Source organism: Malaclemys terrapin, chromosome 14, assembly GCF_027887155.1.
Source record: "Malaclemys terrapin pileata isolate rMalTer1 chromosome 14, rMalTer1.hap1, whole genome shotgun sequence".
NCBI lineage: Eukaryota > Metazoa > Chordata > Testudines > Emydidae > Malaclemys > Malaclemys terrapin.
Window position 1 is genome coordinate 8,109,147 of NC_071518.1, and position 26,296 is coordinate 8,135,442.

The 26,296-nt window shown below is 43.0% G+C and overlaps 1 protein-coding gene across 2 annotated transcripts in view; it reads right to left on the bottom strand.

The window, feature by feature from the left end:
* LOC128849074 (hepatocyte nuclear factor 4-beta-like) overlaps nt 1-25,901 on the bottom strand; it is a 49,224-nt gene extending 23,323 nt beyond the window's left edge. For both annotated transcript variants that reach the window (XM_054049449.1, XM_054049448.1), the window contains exons 1-3: nt 25,599-25,901; nt 16,932-17,103; nt 13,470-13,564 (exon numbers count right to left, since the gene is read on the bottom strand). In XM_054049449.1, coding sequence (XP_053905424.1) covers nt 13,470-13,564; nt 16,932-17,103; nt 25,599-25,713 — 382 coding nt within the window. In that variant the 5' untranslated portion in view covers nt 25,714-25,901. The remainder of the gene's footprint in view (nt 1-13,469; nt 13,565-16,931; nt 17,104-25,598) is intronic.
* Between the last annotated feature and the right edge of the window lie 395 nt (nt 25,902-26,296).

The following is a 26,296-nucleotide window of genomic DNA, read 5'->3' on the forward strand; positions in this document are numbered from 1 at the left end:
GTCCCGATTTTCCCGGACATGTCCGGCTTTTTGGGATTTCCCCCCGGACGGGGATTTGGAGCCCAAAAAGCCGGACACGTCCGGGAAAATCTGGACGTATGGTAACCCTAACAGTGCAGGGGGTAGGGGCACAGGAGGGGACAAGTGTTGGGGTGAAAGGGGCACAGTGCAGGGTTAGGGACTCAGGGGGGAGGTGCAGGAGGTAGGAGTGAAGGGGGCACAGTGCAGGGGGTAGGGACTCAGGGGGGAGGTGCAGGGGTAGGAGTGAAGGGGGCACAGTGCAAGGGTTAGGGGCTCGGGGGGAGGTGCAGGGTTAGGAGTGAAGGGGGCACAGTGCAGGGGGTATGAGTGAAGGGGGCACAGTGCTGGGTGTAGGGGCACAGGTGGGGACAAGTGTTGGGGGGCAGGGGCAGGGGTTTGGGTGAAGGGGGTATGCACAGTGCAGGAGTTAGGGGCACAGGAGGGGGAAGGTGCTGGGTACATGAGGGGGCAGAGGTTGGGAGTGAAGGGGGCTGTAGTGATTAGGGGTGCAGGAGGGGGAGCAGGCATTGGGGTAAAGGGGGCACAATGCAGGGGATAGGGAGGAAGGCAGGGTGGGGCACATGGGAAGCCCTTGGGGGCCAGGGGCAATGGGGGGGGTGCCATGTCCATGGAGGCCAGGGGCACCAAAATGCAAGTGCGCCCAGGGTGCCATTTTCCCTAAGGCCGGCCTGCCAAAGACTGAAAAGATGTGGAGACCGAACTCCCTTGGAGGTGGCTAAAATACTTTGGTGGCAAGGAAGCGCAGGCTGCCCAAGATGTACATGGGCTGTAGAGAAGTCTTCAGGCTCCAGGGCACATTTCACAGACAGTAAATTCATGTTAAGGAAAATATTATCCTATGAAAAAAAACAGTATCTCCCTCCAGACCCTCCTCGATGTGCAAGAAAGCTGCTATTACTGGTAGTTTTCCAGCCTTGTCATGAGACTGGAGATTCCAGAGCTCACACCAGTTTCTTACTGCCAAGTGGAAACTGGGTACATCTTGAAGGCCTTGCATCAGGGCTTAAATTCAGCTGGAGCTGTCCAGAGCAGAGCTCCAGTAAATATTGTCAAACCCGGGGGAGCCCTGGCATGCCCCAGGGGCTAAAGCCCCAAATCCCATTGCACCCCGCAGGACGAAAGCCCTGAGGCTCCGGGAGCTACTGGGGGAGAATTTAAGCCCTGCCTTGCAGCATTTGTCAGGATAGAGAGATGATGGGGCGCTAGGTAGGGCGCTCGATAGAACCACTTGTCTGCCCTCCTGACCCAACTATATTAAGAGTCAAGAAGGTGAAAGGAACCAATCAGTGACAGGATAAATATTTTCTGTTATCTACCCTGTTCAGAAATACAGTATTTGGCTCTAGAGAATTTGAGTTTGCCATGTAGGTCTTCCCTCTTTTGGGGGGAGGGGGATAACAGCGTGCACTGCATGATTCCCATACAAAAGAGTCACTGGAATATTGTGTAATGCTTAGGTACTGTGTGTACACATCCCTTCTAAGACCTGGGCCGCCCCTCAGTAACACGGGGAGCACCTTCTCTTTTAAAAAAATGATAATGCCTATTTCTTAGATGGGGCTTTTCATCAGTTGATCTCCGCAATCTTTAACGCATTTCTCCTCACAACCCCCTTGGGAGGGAGGGAAGCATATTATCCCCATTGTACAGATCAGGGACTAAGGCCCAGAGGGGCTAAGTGTCCCAAGGTCACACAGAACATCCATGGGAGAGCAGAGGATTGAGCCCAAGTCCTTCACATCCCAAACCCGTGCCCAACCACTGGGCCATTCTTTTCCCTTAAAAGACTACCGTATTCTACCATAGGGGGTTGGCGCCATTTCTGTACAACCCTGGGCTGTTCTTATCTAAAGGCAGATATGAGAAGATCTGATGCTCCAAAGCCTGGCTTTCATAATTTTATTGCAGCTGTAGGATACCTACACTTGAGTTACATGCTAACCGTTATCGCCCATTCACAGGTGTATCAGGAAAAGTCAGCAGTGATTGCAGCATGCAGAAGAAATCTCACCGTCCACTGTCTTAGAAAGCCAGTCATGAAATCAACTAGAAACAAGCTTTGCTGAATTTTACACTACAATCGGTAAGGAACTTTTTGCAGCAATCAAACTTGGGGCTTGATCCTGGAAATCCAACTCACCCACGTAGCCCTGTTGTGTTGAATGGACCTTCTCATGTGAGTAATGATTACACGTGTGAGGAGGGTTGGAGGAATGGGCTATATAACCAAACCCCACCACTTATTTTATAGAGGTCCCATAAAGCGAAATAAACCCATTAATATTCCCATAATGATCAGCTCCCTTTAAAAGAACTGAATTGTTCCTTGTTTATCTCACACAAGTTTCCAATATAGATTTTATGGCACATATTTCAGTACTTCCCACACACACTGATAAGGTCTATCTTCTAGTGTAAGTGGATGGTACACAATGACTTTCTCAAGGTGATTTTGTTGTTATCACTAAAAGTACCTAAGAAGCCATCGCATAACACATCTAACGTAGTTAATATTTTACATACTATGAAATCAAGCGATTGCTACATGGTAACTGCATTGCAATATTTATTATGCTTGTAAAAATAGGGGAGAGGTCATCTGAAATGCTGTATGTGGCTGTGATGGCTGAAAGGCTGGTACTCCAAAAAATGGACGGCCCCAGCAACCCAAACATCACGCTTGGAATTTGCACTGGAGTTGGCAGACTTGTACAAAGGGCCAAATCCAGTGCAGTATCCCACAGCCACTTGTAGCCTACTCTTTCCAGGAGACGTTTGTTCCACAGTTAGGACAAGACTCAGGTACTCCAAGACCACACATTTACTTGCCCCTTGAATAGTGGCTCAAGACACATTTCAAATATTGGCAGAACCTGAAATTGCATCAAATTGTCCTCTCTGGGGTGAGTGCCTAAGGGCTTGCCTACAGAGCAATTGAATGCGTGGCAAGCCAGAGTGTGACTCCACAACGCACTAGCCTGCTGGGCGTGAAGGGCACATCTACACAGCAAAAAACAGCCTGTGGCAGCCAGTCGCAGAGCCCAGGTCAACTGAAGGGCAGTGTGGACGTTTGGGCTTGGATTTGAGCCCAGGCTCTGAAAGTTGGCGAGGGGAAGGTTCTCCAGCCTGAGCCCGAACATCTACACTGTTAGTTTTAACCCCGTACCAAAAGCCAGAGTCCGTTGACCTAGCCTCAGACTTACTGCCGCAGGTTTTATTTTGCTGTATTGACATACCGGGAGTCACTGTGTGGAGCCTGCTACAGCCCACACGAAGTTCCCTAGCATGCATTGACACACATCTGTAGCAACATCCACACCATGACTAAAACGTGACAAGCTCATGTGCTGTGGATTCACACCCTGGCTTGCTGTGCACTAAGTCACCGTGTAGACAAGCCCATAGTCACAGGACTAGGGCCATGAGGGGATGTTACTGGTCTACGTGCACTGAGATTTTCCGGGTTGCTGTCGGTGTTGATAGCGTGGAGGAACATCCTTTATCTGTAGGGCTCTATGCTTGGCGTTATTCGCAAAGGGCAGCAGAATACCTGAGGCTCAGAATACCTGAAGCAGGAGTTCTGGGTTCCAATTCTAGATCTGCCACTAATGTGCTGAATAGCCTTTGTCAAGTTTTCGTTGCCATTGAAAACCACCTTTCCACAAAAAAGCCTTTCGTCAAAATAACTCTGACCAGCTGTAATCATTTCCCAACCGGCTAGAGGAATGGAAAAAGCATAAGAGCAGAGCAGACGTGAAGAGAGACCTCAGCTGAGTCATAGACAGACCTCCTGACCTAAATGAGAAATGCAATTCCCTCAAGGCCCCCGATACACTTCCTACAGAGGGGAAATCCACAGCTCAGGCCCGGTGGTTGAACAATGCCTGCCCCAGACCGTGCCTGATTAATAGAATGACTGACACTGCAGCAGACCAACCTGTGCTGACTCTAAGAGCTGAGCAGGAATATGGGGCGAGGTCTCTATATTGTGTGTTGTTAGTGTCTGAACCCACGTTGTCACACTCAGCTTGTGAAAGCTTTACTCACCTTCAGACTTTACTAGCCTCTCTCATAAATCCCGGTCTATCACCCTGCAATTATAATATCAACCAACCCACAGGCGAAGTGATAGAATGGAATAGACAACTCTTGTTTTACCGCCAAAGAACAAAGGAATAGTGCATTGGGGAATGGGCAAAGCTGTAGTCTCATTTGGGTTTCCTTCAGCCCACTACCCATCCAAAAGAGCTCTACCACCTATGCTTGCCCCTGTCAAAGTCCGTCAGTGCACACAGTGCTGGCTGGAGTGGAAGTCAGTGCTACAGACACAGCAAAAAGAGAAGCCAACCTTCTGATGGCAGCAGCTGCTGGGTGATGAAAGGAAGGGTATGCCCAGAACTTTTCAATAATGAGGCGGGAGGGAAGGAACCTTGGCATGGGACCCTGATTACTGCTTAAGCCTGTGTCCCTGAAGAGACAAACAGGGAATTTGTTATAGCTACAACCAACATGCCCTGGCATGTTTGAACTATCCTGACTGTGCAAAGCACAAATCAAACTAAATACGTTCTCCATCTGACACAGAAGAGAGAGCTTAAATCGTTAGAGCTGGCCTGGACCTTTCTTCCATCAGGAGTGCATTGAATGTGCTAGCCAATCAGAATCCAGGCAGATTGCAAAGCACTGCACCTACTGGGCTCCTGAATAAACAGTGCTGTGTTCGTCATCCTTGTAGTGGAATTACAACAAACAGACCTTATTTCCCAAACCTTTCTGTCCTTGCTCCATTGCCACACAGGCTAGAACGGGGAACAGAACACGAGTCATGAGTGTGCACCAACCTGAAATCCGATAAATAAAAGTGTCAACATTGATTCCACCTCAGCAGCAGCAAACCCATCCCTCTCCATAGAAGTTTAGGCAAAAACTCCCGTTTAATAACCATCCGTCCAAGTTAATTGTTCTATAACAGTCAGCGTCCTCATTTAGCTTTGCCATTCTTGGAATGATCTCAATAAGCCAACTGGAGGTCCTGAAGCAAGTGCGTGTGTGTGTGTGTGTGCAGATTGACAACTATGAGTTACACAATAATGAATCTGGCAAGGAGATCTGGTGACATCTGGTGAGCTTTCACAATCTTCTGATCCACAGTAACAAATTGACCCTTTCTGTTCCCTGGCCTGAGCAGAAGAGTGTGATTTTTCAAAAGGCCTGAACCCGACTTCTGATGTTGTAGGTGTGATTTTGCACCTGCAACTAAACTGCACTATCCATGTAACTGCCTGCTTTCTGAGTACACTGAGGTATAGAATACACATGAATGCATTCGGCTGTGTCTGCAATTACTTGTGGGAGCCAAATTATGGCCATAGAATCTGAACTTCTTGTTTCAAAAGCAGGCAGAAAAGATGTGAAAACTACAGCTAAGAACCAAGTTATGAATGTTTTGAACCACTAAGCAAGAAAGCCCTGGATACCTGCTTAGAAAAAGAAATTGAAGTGAATAATAATAATAATAATAATAACAATAATATAAATATAATCCTTTCTACTTCTGCACATGCTCTTTATCAGAGGAACCCAAGGAATTTTACAAACATTAATGCTTTCCCTCAAAGGGGTATTGAGAGCTTAAATATTAACTCTATTTACAGATTGGTAAACTGAGTCCCACAAAATTCAAAGCTGGGATTTTCAAAGGAGTTGAAAGGAGTTAGACTCTTATTGACATTTGGGGCTTGTCTACACTTCTGCTTAAGTCGATGTAACTACCGCTAAAGTCGATGTAAGTTACATTGACTTACAGACTTACAGCGGTGCCTACACCATGCTGTGATGCTCTTCCGCCAACAGAGCTTCCGCCTCTCATTGAGGTGGAGTAATTAAGTTGATGGGAAAGCGCTCTCCCACCGACATAACGCGTCTTCACTAGACGCGCTACATCAGCACAGCTGCATCGACGCAGCATGGTAGTGAAGACAAGCCCTCAGGGCGATATGGGCACTTTACTCTCTACACTTAAACACACTTACTCTACACTTCAAATTTATATTGACCTAGCTATGTCACACCCCGGAGCACCATAGTTAAGCCGATCTCACCCCGGTGCAGACGTGGCTAGGACGGTCAATGGAACAACTCTTCCATCGACCTAGCTACTGCCACTCGAGGAGATGGAGTTCCCATAGTGACAGAAAAAAACCCTTCTATCCATGTAGGAAGCGTCTATGCTACAGTGCTGCAGTGGCACAGCTACGGGAGGCAGCCCAGAGATAGCCTACGGCTCTGGAACTACACTGCTGATGTGTCTGTAGTGTAGACAAGCCCTTGGCCTTCTTTGGAAATTCCAGCCAATATAAATGGATGCAAGGTTACACCAAGTCAGTGCCAGGGCTAAAAACAGCCCCCAGTGTCCTGATTCCTAAGCATTAGATACACTTCCTCCTTTAGTGTAAGGTAAAGTGTACAGTGGTAGAAAACTTACATGGAAGCATTGTGAAAGGAAACAGGGATCAAAGCTTCGCCTACCCAAAGCTGTTACGTCAGGAATGAGAACGAATGTGAAAATTACAGTAGGGTATATTCATTTGATCTCAACATCTAATCACATCCCATTCTCCTGTGTAAATTCCATCAGTGACCTAAGAACCCTTTCCCTCTGTCAGCAACCTCAGAGCAATTCTCCACTACAGACATTCAACTAGTGTCCTGAGAACCTCTAAGCACGCTCTGGTCTCCTTTCTGTTACTTCGATCTGCAGCCTGAAAACTTCTAGTCACATTCTGTTATTTCCAGCCAATTCTACCAATGAACTAAGAATATTTAATGCCTTTCAACTAACCATCCCTTTCAACTAACCAATCTATATATCCTGCTGCATTCTCCTAAGCCAGTTCAACCAGCAACCTGAGAATGTCTCGTCACATTTTAGTCTCCCACATCAGTTCCTTGAATGACTTGAAACTTGTAATCTCTCCAAAACCGCTCAGAAACATGTTCACAGCCCCAACTCTCAGGAATCAAAATTAACAGAAGAGGTAGACTCTTGGCTTCAGGGTTAGGCCTTTAAATAAAAAGTGAACATTTAGGAAACAACAAAAGGACGGTTAAAGGTAAGGAAAAATGGTTATATCCCAGTGCCTTTGCCCCACAATTTCAGATGCTGCTTACTCCATGGTCATTAAAGTGTGTTATTAAAATGTACTTCATATTATACAGGTTTTTAAAATAGTGCTCTATTGTCAGAGATTCTACACTAGGATTTTTTCAGAAGTGCTCAATTTTGACCTAATTTTGCTCTGTTTGACGTCAATGAGACTTTTACCATTTACTAATTCTTTAAGCCAAATTCTTTAGTTTGAAGTATACATTCCTTTTGGCCGTCATTCAGATGAGATGTAAAACCAAGATCAGAAATCCAATGATACTTTTCACAAAAACAGGTGGCAGCCTTAGGCTCTGGCAAATGCCAGTTTGGATAACAACATCCTGGTTCCCTAAATCCCAAAATTCCAGTTTGTCAAAACCAGATCTGCTTGGGAAGTAAGACTGGGTTCGATGAATTTCTAAACTTCTCAAAATGTCAAGAAATACTGTTTTGAAATTTTCAGAATATTTCATGTTGGCATTTTTAAAATGTCAAATTCCAGTTTTTGTGGTTTGAAATGGCTTTTAAATTAAAAATTTAATCTAATTAGTCCAGAAAAAGTTGAAATCAAACACTCATTACATTTTATATGTAGCGGGGTGTTCACCCCACTCCTGCCCTGAGGGGGTTAAAGCAGCCCTGGAGAGGGCTGTGGCGGAGAAATGCTAGGCTGATTGGACGAAGCAGCCACTGGTGGGGCCACGACCCAATCAGGCCACAGCTGTCCCTAAAAGGGGGCTGAGGGCCAGAGACTGAAAAAGGCATTCTCTCTCTAGCTTTGTGAGAGAGAAGGACCTGGTTGCCTGGGAAGCTGAGGAGGGTACCTAGGGTGGAGCAGTGCTGGGAACAGCGCCGGCTCCAGGTTTTTTGCAGCCCGAAGGAAAAAAAAAAAAAAAAGGGCTGGAGTGCCGCCCCTTGAAAAGTGCTGCCCCAAGCACATGCTTGGGACGCTGGTGCCTAGCAAAGCCCCAGCTGCAGGCCTGGTTAAAGGCCCACAAAGGGGTACAGGGGCTGCAGAGAGGCAGCCCAGAGATAGGCAGAGGTCCAACCCCCCTTGCCAATGATGAGTGGTTTATAGACTGCAGTCTGCCCGAGGGAGCAGGGGCTAGATGGTGACTGGCAGTAGCCACTGAGGCAAGGTAGGGATAGAGGGTTGGGGGTTCCCCTGGGTGGGGAGACCCAGAGTGTGGGTTACTGCCAGGGCAGAACCCTGACATAGGGGGGCACCGGGGTCCGGGAGGGACATGGGGGCCAGCGGCAGGCGAGACACCAGCCTGCAGAGGGTGCTCAGCCCTGGATGACCAGCAGGAGGTGCCACAGCGGTGAGTCATCCCCTCGCCACATTACAGATAAACAAAAAGCATTTTGAAATTATTGAAACTAAACATTTCAATTGACCCAAACCAAAGAAAATAGATGTATGTGTTGGTTCATAAATATTTTTGCGATTTTGACTTTTATGTCTGATTTTAGACAGGGAAAAATTTCTGAACTCAAAAATGTTTTGCAGGATGGAAAAACCAGTTCCCACCCAGCTCTATTATTGTACTCCAGATACAACATGCCAGGTTATTGATGAGTTTCGTCAAGATGAAAACATTTTAGGAACACAAAGTTTCCAAGCTTGTGTCTGAACATATTCAGCCGCAGGTGTGGCGGTGGTGATCATACTCTGTAGTGATGATGATACAGCCTCGTAATACCACACCCAAGGCACGTTCTGAATAATAAATATCTCAGATCTCTTCCATGTACTGTGAGAAGACAGTATTATTGCCACATCCTGGAAAGCCTGGTTGCTATTACAAATAAGCTTGCTAAAATATAGTGATGAAGAATGTGCCAAATTCCACAGAGTTGTGTCTAACTGTCTCAGTGTGTTATGGTGAAATAGTGGGTGCAAGGGCAATGCACAAATGTTTCCACTATCACCCTAGCTATTGAACAATCAGAAGACAAGTTTTTCTAATGCTTCTTCATAAAGCTGAATATTACCTAGAATTATTCAGAGACAAGAACTAGATTCGAATTTTTGTGCACACCACCGTGCAAGAAAATGATGCACACTTTTTGCATTCAGTATGGTGTGCAGTCAATCAAGAAACTGCTCTAGGTCCATCAAAATATTTCCTACCGGTTTGCAAAAAAATCAAAATCAAAATCACAAAATCAGCAGTGTTCTCATAAGTTGAACTTCAAAGAATTTGATTATGTGGAACTTACAGAGAGTCACCAAGCTGCAGTCAATATTAAATGAGTAAGCCAAAGCTTTACAACCGTTATTTTAAAATCTATTTTTAAAAATGAAACTACAAACCAAGTAATGGTGCTGATCAACTAGATTTCAATATTTCCAGGCCATGAAACATGTAACCACTCCATCCACTATATGCTAACATTTAAGTTATATTTTATTGAAGGAATCTTTTTTCAAACATTATATTCACTGTTCTCTAAAAATAAAACAGTTGGCATTCTTGCTGCTTCCTATCACGAAACAATTCCTATGCCAAATTTTAGCACACTCATTTTGTCCAGGGAAGACACAGTCAAAAGTCTGGCAAGAGATTTGATCTCAGTGGGTAAAGTCGTGGCTCCACTGAAGTCAATGGCAAAATTCCCACTGAGATCAGTGAAGCCAGGATTTCACCCAGTGTTCTTAATGTATCAGTATAGACCAGTGGTTCCCAAACTAGGTCCACCGCTTGTGCAGGAAAAGCCCCTGGCAGGCTGGGCTGGTTTGTTTACCTGCCGCGTCCGCAGGTTCGGCCAATCAAGGCTCCCACTGGCAGCGGTTCGCTGCTCCAGGCCAATGGGAGCTGCAGGAAGCGGCGCGGGCCGAGGTCAAAGTGGGAGCGGAAATCAATCAGAGCTAGAAGACAGCCCTTGCCCAATAGCTTACAATCTAGGTACAGAAGTACCACCAGCAATGTACCATCAAACTGCTATGCGGGCAGGGGACTGGACTCGATGACCTCTCGAGGTCCCTTCCAGTCCTAGAATCTATGAATCAAGCAGGTGATAGATGATCAGGTGTCAGAGATACCATAGTAAATAGCAAGGCAGTGTTTTTCATAGTGTAACTCAGGTAAAGTAGCTGTTCAAGGCTTTCAAGCAGCATCTCAGCTGAAGCATTTTCCTAATCTATGACAGCATTTTGGTACAAAGGTCTTTCCTGCCAACTGATGCTGCTTAGACGCATCATAATACTCCAGTTATCTCTTCACTTGTGAGCCAGTTGGAAAGGTCAGAGTGCATCTGATAATATTTGATAGAACAAGCTGGAGTTAAATGGGCAGTCTACAAACAGAGGCTGAGCGTGACAGCAATACTAATGAAGGCCTTCGTCCTGTTCCAATAAAGTCAATAGCAGTTTCACCAGCAATTTCAATAGGAGCATGATCAAGACCTAATTGTTGTGAGAGCTATGAGGGACATATTGGTGCTGCACATAAACAGGAGCAGTCCTGGACCTATACTAGATAATACTTAGTCCTGCCATGAGGGCAGGTGACTGGACTAGATGACCTCTCGAGGTACCTTCCAGCCCTATGATTCTCCAGTTCTCCTGATTCCATATTAATACAGGGCTAGTATCACAATCATAGAGTCATAGTTACAGACCAAAAGGGACCACCAGCTCATCAGTCAATTAAATCTCAAAACACTCCTCTGAATCAGGCAAGTATTTTGTCAGAAAATGCTGATTCATTGAAAGCAAAATTCTTCATGAAACAGTGTCAGGTTTGACGAACCACCAGACTCAAGACTATTTTGATTAAAATGATTTCATAATTGTTGAAACATCCCATTTGGAGAATCTTGAACTAGACAGACAAGGTGGGCGAGGTCATATCTTCTATTGAAACAACTTCTGTGGGTGAAAGAGAGCTTTCAAGCTACTCAGAGCTCTTTTCCACTTCTGAGAAAGGTGCTCAGAGTGTCACAGCTAAAGCCAAGATGGAACAGATTATCTAGCATAAGTAATTAACACATATTGCAGGAGACCATTCAAGGTGAAGTGGCCAATTAATGCCTCTGCAGTCATAGGACAAAAAAGGGGGATTTGAGGGGTACAGATTGGTGTAATAAACTATAAATCTAGTAAAAAGAACGAGGAGTGCTTGTGGCACCTTAGAGACGAACACATTTATTTGGGCATAAGCTTTCGTGGGCTTCATCGGATGAAGTGGGTTTTAGCCCACGAAAGCTTATGCCCAAATAAATGTGTTAGCCTCTAAGGTGCCACAAGTACTCCTGTTCTTTTTGCTGATACAGACTAACACGGCTACCACTCTGAGGCTTGGTCTACACTAAACCCCCAAATCGAACTAAGGTACGCAACTTCAGCTACGTGAATAACGTAGCTGAAGTCGACATACCTTAGTTCGAACTTACCGCCGTCCAGACGCGGCAGGCAGGCTCCCCCGTCGACTCCGCGTACTCCTCGCGGCGAGCAGGATTACCGGAGTCGACGGGGAGCACTTCTGAGTTCGATTTATCGTGTCCAGACTAGACGCGATAAATCGAACCCAGAAGTTCGATTGCCTGCCGCCGAACCAGCGCGGTAAGTATAGACAAGCCCTGAAACATATAAATCTAGTGTCTTTATGAAGACCATGAATTTGAGTGTCTAGCAAAGCTGTAAAAAGCAACAAAGAGTCCTGTGGCACCTTATAGACTAACAGATGTATTGGAGCATAAGCTTTCGTGGGTGAATACCCACTTCATCAGATGCATGTAATGGAAAATTCCCAGAGGCAGGTATAAATATGCAGGCAAGAATCAGTCTGGAGATAAAGAGGTTAGTTCAATCAGGGAGGGTGAGGCCCTCTTCTAGCAGTTGAGGTGTGAACACCAAGGGAGGAGAAACTGCTTTTGTAGTTGGCTAGCCATTCACAGTCTTTGTTTAATCCTGAGCTGATGGTGTCAAATTTGCAAATGAACTGAAGCTCAGCAGTTTCTCTTTGAAGTCTGGTCCTGAAGTTTTTTTGCTGTAGGATGGCTACCTTAAAATCTACTATTGTGTGGCCAGGAAAGTTGAAGTGTTCTCCTATAGCTGTGAATTTTAACTCCCAGACTCATCTTTTGAAGATGTTGTGCAGGTTTCCTTTGATGAGCAGGACAGAGATCATATATGGGGTGATCGTTTTGTGAAAAGTGTTTGTCCACTGGTGGTCTGATGTCACTCACCTTGTCTCTCTAATATCCTAGGGCCAAAACAGCTAAAACAATGCAGTCAACAATATTGAACCAGGACAGGTTTTTTTTTCTTTTTTTCTTTTTTTTTTTTTTTGAGTCAAAATGGCTTTTTGTTTCTAAACTTTTTGGAAATTAATCTTAAAAAAAATTTAAAGGAAAAACATTTGAAATCAAAATGAAATGTTTCAAAATAATTATCAGAATGAAACATTTTGATTGACCCAAAACAAATTTTTATTTTTTTATTTTTCAGATTTTTGGTTCACGAACATTTTCAAGATTTTGATTCTTTATCCCGATTTGGGATGTGAAAATTTTTGAAATGTCAGCAATTCTCTTGGGATAGGAAAACTGTTTCCCACCCAGTCCTAAAGAGAGCCACATTGTGGTAGATGCAGAGGAAGAGAATCCCTGCCCTGAGGAGCCTTTAGTCTTGATAGATAAGACAAAAGGTGGGATGGGAAATAGAGGCTCAGGTGTGGAAATGCCTTGCCCAAAGTCACAGTGGTACAACCAGGGATAGACTCCAAGCACACCGTGCTTTGCAGGCTCTTTCCCTGACTACAAGACTACACTCCCGCTGTAGTGTGTTATGGAGGATGCCCTGCAAAGTTCATATGATTCTGTACCGTACAGTGAATTAACCGTAAAGAAGCAAAGGGTCTATACACGCATTTAGAAAAATAGATACTAAATGGACTTTCTGCTTCAAGAAAAGGGTCATGGCTCTACATTAAATTCTTTTTTAATGGAGATATACACCTAGCTCATAGAGCTGGAAGGGATCTTGAAAGGTCATTGAGTCCAGTCAATGACCTTGCAGGGAGGGATAGCTCAGTGGTTTGAGCATTGGCCTGCTAAACTCAGGGTTGGGAGTTCAAGCCTTAAGAGGGGCCACTTGGGGGATCTGGGGCAAAATCAGTACTTGGTCCTGCCTAGTGAAGGCAGGGGGCTGGACTTGATGACCTTTCAAGGTCCCTTCCAGTTTTAGGAGATGGGATATCTCCAAAAAAAAAAAAAAAAAAAACGAACCCATAGCTTTGAAATGATAGAGGACACAAAACCTTACAGTACCTACCTTCTTTCTTCATCCCAGCCCTGAAACACTTCTTCAGACGGCAGTACCTGCATTGGTTTCTCTTGTCTTTGTCTATCACGCACTGTCTGCTGAACCTGAAGAAAGCAGGGCAAACTTTGAGGAAAGTCCTGTAAATTATTATTAGGTGAATTATAGTAGCACTTAGAAGCCCCAGACAAGATCAGAATCTCATTGTGCTTCAAACTGTAGTGAAATACAGCCCCTGTCCTGAAGAGTTTACAATCTAAGGGCAAGCCTACACTATAGTGCTACATCGATGCAGCTGCACCAATGCATTCGTGCTGCCGTAGTGTGTCTGGAGAAGACATTATGCTGATGGGAGAGTGCTTTCCTTTCGGCATAATTACTCCACATCAGCAAGAAGCAGAAGCTACGTCGGCAGGAGACATAGGGCTGGTGTGGACAGCACGAAACTTGCATAGTTTTGGGCGGAGGAGGAAATGGGACTTTTTCACACCCCTGAGCAACATAAATTATATTGACTTAGGTTGTAGTGTAGACCTGCCCTAAGTACACAAGGCAGACAGACAATGAGTGAGAGGGGAAACAGTGACCTCCGGCAGGTTGCTTCCCCTCTAGCAGAATCCTAGGCTACTGTCCTAGCCACTGGACCATAAATAAACAGGGCAGCAAGTTGAAAATTTGAGTTATTGACCTACAATCAGTATAGAAGGGGAAGGCAGTCACTCTCTCTACCACAGAATTATAGCTTGAAATTAAAGCACAACAGTAACGCCATCATTCCTACATGGAACTCGATTTCTTTCGTAGGTAGTGCTGGTCAGAAATTTTATGACCGCACGGTTTGGGGGTGGAGGGGGGGGGCTTGGAAAATGCTGATGCATCGAAAGTGAAATGTTTAATGGAAACGTGCTGATTTTGACAAAATTTCATTTTGGGGAAAAAACTGTAATCCAGCTTTCTGATAAGGTTGAGATGTTCCATTTCGACTTTTTTGGAATGGAATGTTTCAATTCTTCCTTTTTGAAACGACTCTTTGTGTCAAAGTTTTCTTTTTTATGATATAATACAACAGGTTTTTCTTCTGCTGAAAATTTTGGCAAAAATAAAAGCTCTGCAGTCTTTTACCATGTCCCTTGTTCTGTCCTGTCTATAGATGGTCTTGGTGATGGGAAGAAGTGTGTGCTAGGAGTTCCTTCCCACAGTGCACCATGGGAGATATAGTCTTGCCAAGGAGCCTGCCTATATGGGAGAATGGGAATCAGGGAGTCATAGAGTTTAAGGCCAGAAGGGACCGTCAGATCATCTAGTCTATAAAATACAGGAAAGTCAGGCCTCCAACACCTGCACACTAAACCCAACAATTGAAATTAGACCACAGTATTACAGCCCACAGGAGACACAGACAGTATTAAGTGCCACAGGCAAAGAATAGGAGGGACCGAGGTGCACCTAATGCCCGAGGCCCCCCACAATGGCAGGGAAATGATTAAGTGAGATATACCCAAATAATCCTAGCAAGTGACCCACACCCGCAGGCCTCAGACAAAGGGTAAAATCCCTCCAGTGACAATTCTCATATAGCACCATGATGCCTTTAAGAATAGAAATACTGGGGTTTGGTCAAAATGTGTGGTTGGGGTTTTTTTTTGTTTTTGTTTTTTTTTGCTGGAAACCACAAGCTTTTCATTTTTTAGGCATTTAGTTTGTCATCAAAATTTTCAGTAGAAAGCAGATTTTTTTCACAAAATTTTTTAGTTAGTGGAAAACCCAATTTCCTGTCAAAAAGTAGTTTTGATGACAAATTTTCAACCAGCCCTAGTTTAGACTTGACACACATTGACAGGGCAATGTGACTCCATGCCACCCCTGCTGTACCTGTTCTGTGGCTAGACAAAGCATTTTCAGCCTCCAGAAACCACAACCTGGTACGTTTCATGAGCAGTAAGTACACATGACAACTTTTAAAAAGTGAGACCAATGGAGCATGAATCTACCAAAGGAAAAAGCTGTGCTCCCGTATGGTCAAAAAACATCCATTGGTTTCACAGAATGGCACAGCAGCCTGATTAACAACCCAAGAAGTCTCTGAGGAATTGGCATCTGTGATAAACAATATTGCTCTGAGCGAAGCGAAGGACAGAATGGCCCAAATAGCGATTCAGAGGATGCTTGGTGGGTGCTTGTCATTGAGTTGGCTTTGAATCAGAAGCTCTTCCCTAAGATGCTAAGTATCACACTGTGATTCATAAGTAAAAATAAATTAATTAATTAAGGGCAATATCTTATCTCCTAGAGCTGGAAGGGACCTTGAAAAGTCATTGAGTCCAGCCCACTGCCTTCACTAGCTGGACCAAGTACTGATTTTGCCCCAGATCCCTAAGTGGCTCCCTCAAGGATTGAACTCACTACCTAGGTTTAGCAGGCCAATGCTCAAACCACTGAGCTATTCCTCCTCCCAATTCATAGACTCTAAAGGGATAATACAGTGAAATAACTACTTTAATCTTGGGAAGACGGGAGCAGCAGCTCTGAGAAATCTGAAGAGATTTCCATTTTCCTGCTGAGATTAAATATATTTGGTTGGGGGAAGTGCAATCCATCAACCCATTGTCTTCTGTGGACGGAGTATTCTGGAATGATAAGTGCCTTATATGCAGGTTCATCTAAAACGAACAGGGAGGCAAGTGTTTTACAAGGTTGGAACGCCTTTAACTGAGGAATATCGCTGCAGCAGAATGAAACTTCTCAAGTTCCAGTTCTATATGAATAATCCTCTATACTTTTTTCCCTTCTTTTAAGTAAACAACATCTTTCTAAAGTCAACCAAGATAACTGCTGTATCATTTATGGCCCATTCCTAGCAAATAATCCTCCTGGATATACTTTTGCGCGCCAGAACGTAGATGAATCATAGCTGCCCCCATTTTTGTAGAATAATCAATATATGGCAATGTGCAAGCCTTTATGTGTTTTTAAAAAACAAAATGAAAAAAAGGAGCTTTGGAAACCTGCAGATTTAAACTGTAATTAACACAGAGAAAATGCAATAATCCCCCTGCTTGGAAACCAGGCTGTGGAACTTTGACTTCCTGCCACTATGGCATTTGCTAAGATCGTTGGGTTCCCCAGTGAGAACCTTAGTGCTTTACATACATTAACCAATCCTCAAAAGTTCCCTGGGGATTTAATTGTCCCCTATTTTACAGGTGGGGAAAGTGAGAAACAGAAACATCAAGTGGATTATTTCAGGTAACAGAAGGAATCAAGGTCAGAGATGGAACTAGAATTCAGGAATTCCCGGCTCCCAATCCTGTGCTCAGAAAACCAGATTTCATTATTATTATGTATATTACAGTACCACCTGTGGCCCAAACTGAGATAGAGGCCCCATTGTGCCAGGCCCTGTACAGAGACATAGTAAGAGATGGTCTCTGCCCCAAAGAGCTTACAATGTCCAAGCCCGGAAGTGTTTAATACCTGCACGAATAGACGTGATTCTTGCGGACACTTCTTCTGAAGAACCCTTTGCAGCCATCGCAGCTGGAAGCCCCATAATGTTTCCCAGTGGCTCGATCCCCACAGATGGAGCACAAGGAGCTGATGCCATTGGCTAGCAGGCTGGCATTTGTCGACTCTGCTGGTATGGCTTCTGCAGACCGGACACAGAGTTAGTTAGGTCTTTTTAGCAAGAACCAGGGTGAAATGAAAGCATTGAAATATGCACATAATTATACAACCCCGCCCTCCACCCTAAACATATGTACACACACCACCCCTATGCCATTGCTTCTAGGCAGAGCGGGAATCCATACCATTTTCAGCACCCTCGAAGTAGTTAAACAAGGATGTGCACAGGGCCATTTTGTTGAAAACAACTTCTAAATTTCTTCCAACAAGCCCTGAAGCCACAGCTACCACTGCCTCCTATCAAGGTTAATGAAGGTCTTTCCATGGACTTTAATGGGAGCTGTTGGGTGTGTAAGTTAGGCAGTTAAATAGCTAATATTAAGAATCCACATCTCATGCCCTCACAAAACTTGCAGGCACAAGTTGTAGAGGATGAAATTGACACCACTGTGAAAATTTGGCCCTTACAATTTACACATTTTTGAAAATTCTGCACTGACTTTAACCACAAGACCAGCCTTCCTCTTAATCCTTATAATTGTGGTGCAGTTTGGAAATGAGACACTTTTGAAAAGAGCCAGATGACGCTGATCGCTTCTTCGGGGGTGCCTAGGTGGAAGGTTTGTGTTAGCATTAGTCAGGACCGTGTTTTTCAGTATATAGGGCCTGACTCTGTGATGTCGTGAGATCATCATCAAAGTCAATAGCAGTGTTTCTCAACCTGGGGTCGCTGCTTGTGCAGGGAAAGCCCCTGGCGGGTCGGGCCGGTTTGTTTACCTGCCCCGTCCGCAGGTCTGGCTGATCGCGGCTCCCATTGGCTGTGGTTCGCTGCTCCAGGCCAATGGGAGCTGCTGGAAGCGCAGGGACTTACTGGCCGCCGCTTCCAGCAGCTCCCATTGGCCCGCAGCGGTGAACCGCAGCCAATGGGAGCCGCGATCGGCTAGGTCTGCAGATGGGGCAGGTAAACAAACCGGCCTGGCCCATCAGGGGCTTTCCCTGAACAAGCGGCGACCCGAGTTTGAGAAACACTGGAATAGCAAGCCCAAATAGGAAGAGGTAACACAGGACCCCGAAGGATACTCAGAATTAAAACTCTGAGAATGTTCTTCCCAGTTAGAATGGGTGGCCATCAGAGGTGGTCAGAAAATGCTAATTGTTTTATAAGGGAAATTTCAAAAAGAAATTTGCTTCATTTCCTTTTCATCAAAATTTCACAAGGAAAAAAAAAGGTTTTTCCCATGAAAACCTAAAAGTCTTTGGTTTTCAAAAAATGAACATTTTTACCCAAAAAGTGACATTTGTTTTTGATGAAACGCTATATTTTTGTTGAAGATACTTTTTCAACCAAAAAATGTCTACCAATTCTAGTGACTTCTTCATTAATGATTAATTATTATTATTATTATTAATGTGGTAGTGCCTAGTGAGCAAGATGGTCAGGGTCGCGGTGTGCTAGGCATTGTACAAACATAAAAAGTGACAGCCTTGGCCCCCAAACGCTTTTACACTAAATGACAAGATGTAACAGGTGGATGAGGCAAACAAGTAAGCCATACGTATGGGATAGGGGACAAAAGGTAGCTTAATAAAATAAATAAATAATAATTAATAATAAGTGCATAATTCTTAGCCAATAGTATGTGCAGGAATCACAATTTGCTACTTTTCAAATTCTCTGAGGTGCGGTGCCCCCAGCTTTCACTGATGTCAATGAGTGGTGAGTGGTCAGCCCTTTGGAAAAGGTGCTCAATATCGCACAAGTTAAAGCCGTAGGCAGCAGATAACCCAAGTTTACACTGATCTTGCCAGTCTTACATTTGTGACGGTTAAGCATAGAATGGACTCTATTGGAACAATATCTCCAGTGTACTGTATTGTGTCAATATCAGCTGAAGCTTCTTGACCCACCTATTTCTTTTCTGAACAAGCATACGGTTATCCTGGCCAGAATGAACAAAGTCTCACTGGTTATTTGATTTTGAGTTCCAGTAAAAAAAAAAAAAATTGCACTACAAAAATTATCAATCAGGAGGTCAATTCTCTCAGTTACGTCTATGCAACCCACATTGACTTCAGTGGAGATGGGCCAAGGCAACTCAGGACAGAATTTGGATCCAATAGGTTTTTCATTTTTCAATAGAGCCCAGTTCTGATGGGCAAATATCCCAGCAAAGGGCCAGACTGTGAAACTCTGGGTGAGTAACTGCTCACAACATCAGTGAGGGTTTCCCTACCTGGCCCTAAGTCAATGGGAGTTTTGCTTGAGCAAAGGCTGCAGGCTTCACCTCCAGACTTTTGGGACCCAGTTCTGCTAGCCTTTCTCACATCAAGTAGTAGCTCACCTCAGCGGCAGGTGATTGATTTCCCATCAAATCCCATCGATTTTCAGTGAGCAAGGCATTACTCAGTGAGTAAGTGGGGCATAATCTGGCCCTTTATTAACATACTGGTAGCTCACTGTATCTAAGTACACCCACAATGTTGATGATCATTAGAGCTGGTCGAAAAATTTTAAATGAAACATTTTTCTCATCAGAAGAGGTTTCATCAAAATTTTCTCTGCGAAAAGATCAGTTGGGAGAATGTTCCAATGGGAAAATGAGAAATAAACATTTCATTTTGTTTCAAGTTGGCATTAATCTCTGCATCTGCCTAGTGGGAGTTGTAGTTCTGGGTTCCCCGTCCTCTTCTATGGACCTAGTTCTGGCCAGACTACACCTCCCATGATGCACCACAGTTTCTCCCTGTGGCTGAGACACCATGGTGCATCATAGGAGTCTCATGATCTCTTTGAAGTTAAGGATCAATTCTGCTCTAATTTACACCCATGAAAATGTCACTGACTTCAATGGAATTGTATAGCTGTAAAATTAGGCCAGGATTCATTAACCCAATGCCGCGTAAATCAGTCCAAAGTTCAGGCCACCGTGTGCACTGACGTGTCCTTTTCAGAAGATGATAGTGATATGGTTGGCAGTAGTTAGCAGCTCAGCCAGTGTGCGTACAAATGTCAAATCACTATTTATACCCAGTCACAAACTACTGACTGACTCCGAATAAGGAAGAGCAAATGAATAACAAAAATCCTGTTTTCATGAAAATGTCACTAGACACGTGCTCAAGTGGCAAATGTCGGATCTGGATTTCCAACCTACACAAAATTTGGGGGTGCGTGCGGGTGGACTGAGCTCTACTAAGAAAGGCAGAGATACATAGTCACTAGAGGACATATACTTAGTCCAACACAAAAACACAGCATTGTGTAACAGTCACAGTTGCTCGTCCCCATAATATAACACAACTGTCTTTAAACAGAACCTTTCCTAAAATTTTTCCTGTGAGACGTCTGTTGGTCTTTTGCTAGAAGGGTGCATCTGGTGGTGTTCTTTCCAACAGAGACCAGCCATTAGATACAGTCTGAAAAGCTGATCTTAGTCCTGGGTGGTTTCTGGACAGAATAGAATTGTCATTGCAGTGAAAATATCAGTCTACTCCCTGGGAGTATCACTGAGGCGTATTTGCTGCCAAAATTCTCTGGCAGAAAAATTACTCTCGAAATCCAAGACTTGCCTGAGTTTCAGAAGTGATGTATCATCAACATAAAATCTGGGAATTTATAAACTAGCCTGATAGCTAAAAATTATATGAAAACCTCTGTCAAACTCAGGAAAGTTCAGATCTAGATGGGAGATCAGAAATTATCTCTGGTATATACTGTGTATAAGCATAGCATAGCATGGCTGAAATGAAATTATGCAATTACAGCAAATGAGAGAAAGGGTGGTTTTGTGGTTGAGACTGAAGAGCAAAGTCTGTCTTATATGGCTCACCATGCTGACATGATTAGGCATGTCTGTTTCCGCAGCCAACAGTACACAACGGACTGATGCAGCTACCATCATGTCTAACCAACTTTGACTTCCCTAACCTTATGGAACAGGTACCCATTCTGCAGCTGGGTGAGCAGGAGGTAACCTTTCAGTGTGAGACTGAGCAAGACGAATCCATGACTGCTGTGATTGCAGTCGAGTGCCTTAACCAGTCAGCTACCGCTCCTTGTGAAATTTATGCTACCTGGGTTTAATTCTCAGCTTAATTACTGAACTGCCACTTGCCCTTGGACAGTCACCTCTCTTTCCCCTCCAACCTTTTTGTTTTGTTTATTTAGATTGGGGCCCTGATCTTTGTGGAGTCTACTAGAGACTACTGCAATACAAACAATAAATAAGAAGAGAAAATGGGCCTTAATCAACACCCAAGATTTGAATGCCCCAAAATTTGGACTAGGGCTCAGAATTCACTTCAGATCTGAATTTTGCTTTTCAGATCTACCTCCAGTAATGATAAAGTCTTTAGTGGATATCTGTAGAGGGATGATAGAGCTTTCCATCCATGCCCCAGACTGACCTATTATATCTTTGCAGTAATCTAAGTCCTCATTTTAAAAAACTGTTTATGCACCTAAAGTGATATAGCAAAAGGGGCATATGGGGTGCATATAGTGTTCAGTTACCAATTTTGAATGCACTAAAACTGGATTTAAATGTGCCAGATTTTCAGTTTTTGTTTGTAAATCTAAATGGGGGGGGGGGCACAAAAATGTGAGTGGTATTGTCAGCTCCAAAATGGCAGCATGCAAATTCAGAGGCAGGATTGGAGTCCACTTTGAAACGTGGCTCTGATGCAATTCAAATACATTATAAATCAGTTTTGCAACCCCCATCAATCCGAGGTGAGGTATTTTAAAGATCAAAATCAAAACCAGCCTAGATTAACTGTTCCTAAACTCACACAGTAACTGACCTATCAGAGAGCTATCAGCATGCTTGATACCTTGTGGAATATTCAGGCATTCACACCCTCTGACTGGCAGAACATTTCTTATTGCTTTAAAATTATCTTCATTAGCTGGACTTGTCCTTAACTATGACTGTACAAGGGTCAGATTGCAGCTTGGCTGAGAGTGAGTTTTTAAAAGGGTCACGTTAAACTCTTCAGACTCAGTTTGGCGGTTGAATGCTATGGAAGGTAAAGGAATCACCAAAGACGGGAGCTTTATTTATACTGCAATTGGCCAAGTGATTAATGTAAATTTACAGAAAAAAATAATAACTGTGATGAAATATGTGATGAACACCACATAAAGAACTAAGTAACAAGATAGATGCAATTGTAGCCAAGATAAAATAAAACAGGATTGTACCAAGAAGGAATATTTCTCCAGTTAATAACACGGTATAAAGGAAAGAAAAGACTGACATTGATTTTCCCTCTTTTTTTTTTTGGCCACTCTTTCAGTCTGAAATAGACAAAATTGTAATGCCCTCTTCCACTCCCGCAGTGGATTCCTTTATTCATTTCTGAATTAACCATTGCTACATTAACCACACTTGCCAATTGTATATAAAGTACTAAGAAGCTTGAAGATTCAGAATTAATTCATAGGCTTCCCTCATGTAAAAAGAAAATTATAATAGCTAACAAAAAAGTAGGGTTAACTCAAGAGTTGGTTGAAATTGTTCGATTAATGGCAAATTTTGATGACAAATGGTACTTCAAAGAAAGCAAAAATGTTTTACAAAACAACAATAGTTTCCTTGAAATTTCCTATTTTTGACAAAAGTTTTAATTTTTATTGGGAAAAATACTTTCTTTTGCTTTTTTACTTCTCCTCCCAGATTCCAAAGGAGAATAGAAGAAAAGCAAGAGAAAATAATTTTTTTTCCCTCATGAAAATAAAAAAAATACAATTCTTGAAAAAATTCCAAATAGTTCATTTTGAAATTGTTCATTAAAAATCATGTAAACCTTTGAAATAAATGAAAAATGTTCATTTCCTTTGAAATTTTTCATGATATATACTCACCTTTTGGCTAACTAGCTCCACTTAACTTATTGCCCACTTATTATTAGTTTGTGGGTACAACTTATCTTTGATAAGCTGTATAAAGGAAATACTAATTTTACGGGAAAGCCAAATTTCAAGAGGTGCTTCTGATATTGCCACAGTATTTGACAAGTGTCCAATTCTACTAGCTTAACCCAGAAGAACTGAAAATTTCACTGAGTTCCTTTGAACATAACCTTTTATCCATAGCTACCGTAATTATACAAACACGAAACTATGATTATTTTAAATGTTAAGGAAACATTTAGACTAACACCCTCTACCACTGCCATACTGGAACAGACCAGTATCCTCTCTCTTAGAATCACTAGTGTTATATATTTCAAAGGAAAGTGTACGTCACCCAAATATAGTGCATTAATATACTCCACAAAGGAAATAAGTTCCTGTTCTCAGCTCATGATCATTTTATGCCTTGAAATTTGAGGACTGAGAGCCCTTAGCTAGGATTTAAAAAAAAAGATAAATATAATTACACATTCTATTTTTAAATATACCTTTATATCTTACTTATATTTTAAAATAAACCCGTAATCACTATTGGCTTCTATAATATCTTGCAGTAGTGAGTTCCACAGGTTAATTATAAATCACAAAAAGACCTAGAATTTCCTGTTCTCCATTTTAAATTTGCTGCCATTTAATTTTATTAAGTGATTCATAGATTTTAGAAAGAGGCTTAAGGGCCTGATTCTGCTTTCATTTACCCCAGGGTAAATCAGGAGTCACTCCACTGAAGTCACTGGATTTATACCAGTGTAAGGACGATCAGACTCTTGTAAACTCAGAATAAGGCCCTAAATTCATTAGAATATATATATTGAAGACCTGCTCCTGCTCCCACTAAAGTGTAGAGCCAAATTTCCATTGGTTTCAGTGGGGCAAACTAGGGTCCTAAAAAATGTATATAGATTTAATTTGAACTAATTCCCTGTTTTTTATAAACACTATCTAAAGTGAGAATATTTCTCTATTTTAATACTTCGTAAAAATATTGCTAAATCAGATTGGGAAGTCATGCATCCTGAATGCTGTTGGTTTAGAATACATTTTCATGCAGAGAGATTTCACCTCTCTTTTTAAAACTATTCTTACAAACAGTAGAAGAGGCTACTTACCAAAGACAAACAAGCTAATTTCAAAACAGCTAGTTCCCGAGAGCGCCAGTTACTTATTAACAATAAGGCAAATAGCCCAATACCAACCTAGATAGCCTTCGCCTTTAGAAAAAACTGAGCCTGTAATTTTTACCTAATGAAAAACAATACAGGGTTTTATGTCACAATTACAATGGATTTGGGGACAATTTGTGCAATAGATAAAAAATGTATCTTGTTCAAGAAGTGAGTGCCAGGGCAAAACATGTTTACTGAAGACATAGTATCAAATGGAAACCGTTCAGTGAAAATAACATGAAATCTGATATACTCAATTTTGAGCTGCCAAACTTTTCAAAAGTTCTTTTCCAAAGGATGAACTTTTCTTGAGACCAGTTGACAATTCTAATTTTCTTTGGGCCTTTTCATTTTCTTTTGAACATAAGCTCTGAAATCCTTTGTGTCCCACATAAGCATGCATAATAACTTTGAGTTGCTGGCAAAACACATTTCAAAAGCTGTTGTTCCTGATTTCCTTTTGATGAAACCACTAATGAGCAAGTATAAGTGATGCAGTAAGAAATTAATCTTAACTAGAATAAACCTCTTGACATTTCACTTACTTAGACTATCCAGGCAGGCTGGACTATTCCCAATTTTATTTATGATGTTGGCCTTACATTGCATAATTTACAGTGTCCTTCACCTCACATTTCAGGCGATGGACGATTAGTGTTTCTAGAAGAGCGTTTACTATTTAAAATGACATCAAACAAACTTCTGAATGCTCCAGTCCCAAATGCTGCTGTGCAACTTTCCTGGAGTTCTCTGGACAAGGCAGATATTTGCTAGGGTCAAGCACACATTACAGTCATGTTCCTTGTGTGTTGAAAAGACTTGGGTCAAGCTTAGTAAATGAGCTGTAATTCCCAGGTAGGTGATCAGAACATTTGGATATTTACTTTACTAGCTAAAAACCTTCGAATAAGTGACCCCAGCTCACAGTGTATTTTGTGAGTAACAACATAGATGGCGCTTATAGGATTAAATTGCTCAAACCATGTATATATACACTTGTCTTTTTTCCCTATAAGTATCGCCATACATTTGTGTCTATGTCATTTTAGGAGAACATTTTTTTCTTTGTGTGTGAAGTAATTTCCCTGCTCCTTAGATATAAAACAGAATGCATATTACAGAGCACCAGAGATATTGAAACTGTTCGTAACAGGTTGCAAGCTCTTCTGGGCAGGGTCTTTACTTGCATCATACCTAGCACACTAGGGGGTTGAATAAATGATTAAAAACAACCCCATGCATTTCAGTTTTGAAGGGAACGATCGTACTCTGGCCTGAACACAACCACAGCCACAACAAAGGCGGATAGTTCCTCGCCTTAAATATTACACCTTCCACCTTTTGCCCTGCACCTCCTATCTATCTTTTCTAGACGTCCAACTTTTTCAATAAGGTAACCGGGGTTATTTAAGAGGAATTGAGCAGAAATCTCACCCGTGTTAGTTGGCAGCACCCGCAGGTTTTCAAACTCCAGCATGGTGTAAGAGGAGTCCAGGGATTCGACATAATCTGGCATATCCATATCCATTATGGCTTGACAAAGCTTCATTATTACTTGTCAACAGCAACGGAACAGGCCAAAACAGCCCTGCTGTCAATCATGGCCAAGGTTTCCTTTGCAAAGAGAGACAACCCCAAGACCTTGGAGTGACAAATCATTACCTAGCTCCCCCACAGTCCCCTCCCAGTGCCAAGAGAAGGCTGGAGGGGAAGAGGTCCAGTCTTTACCTCTCTCTCTCTCTCTCTCTCTACCTGCGTGTCTGTGTCCTGTATCATGATTATATGACGCAGATAAGGCCTGGGCTAAATCAGCTTGGATTGCATCCTCGGTTCAACACCATGTGGTTTATGGCAATCCCTGTGTAAACATTTTGAAAAGTGTAGCAGTGAGGCATTCACACACTGAACTGTTCTTTCAGGACAAAGCTCTGGGTCATGTCACTTAGCACTCGGGTCACTTCAATGATACTTTTCTCTGCCATTTGCCATCTGCCCTTGTAAAAATGCCAGGTGGAGTCACTTGAGCCAGTGGGGGTGGGGGGCGAGGGGTGGGGGGTGGGAGAATCAGTCCCACAGATGGCCAGAACACACAAGGCTTCACATGTATGTAGTACTTGCTTCCTAATCCGAAA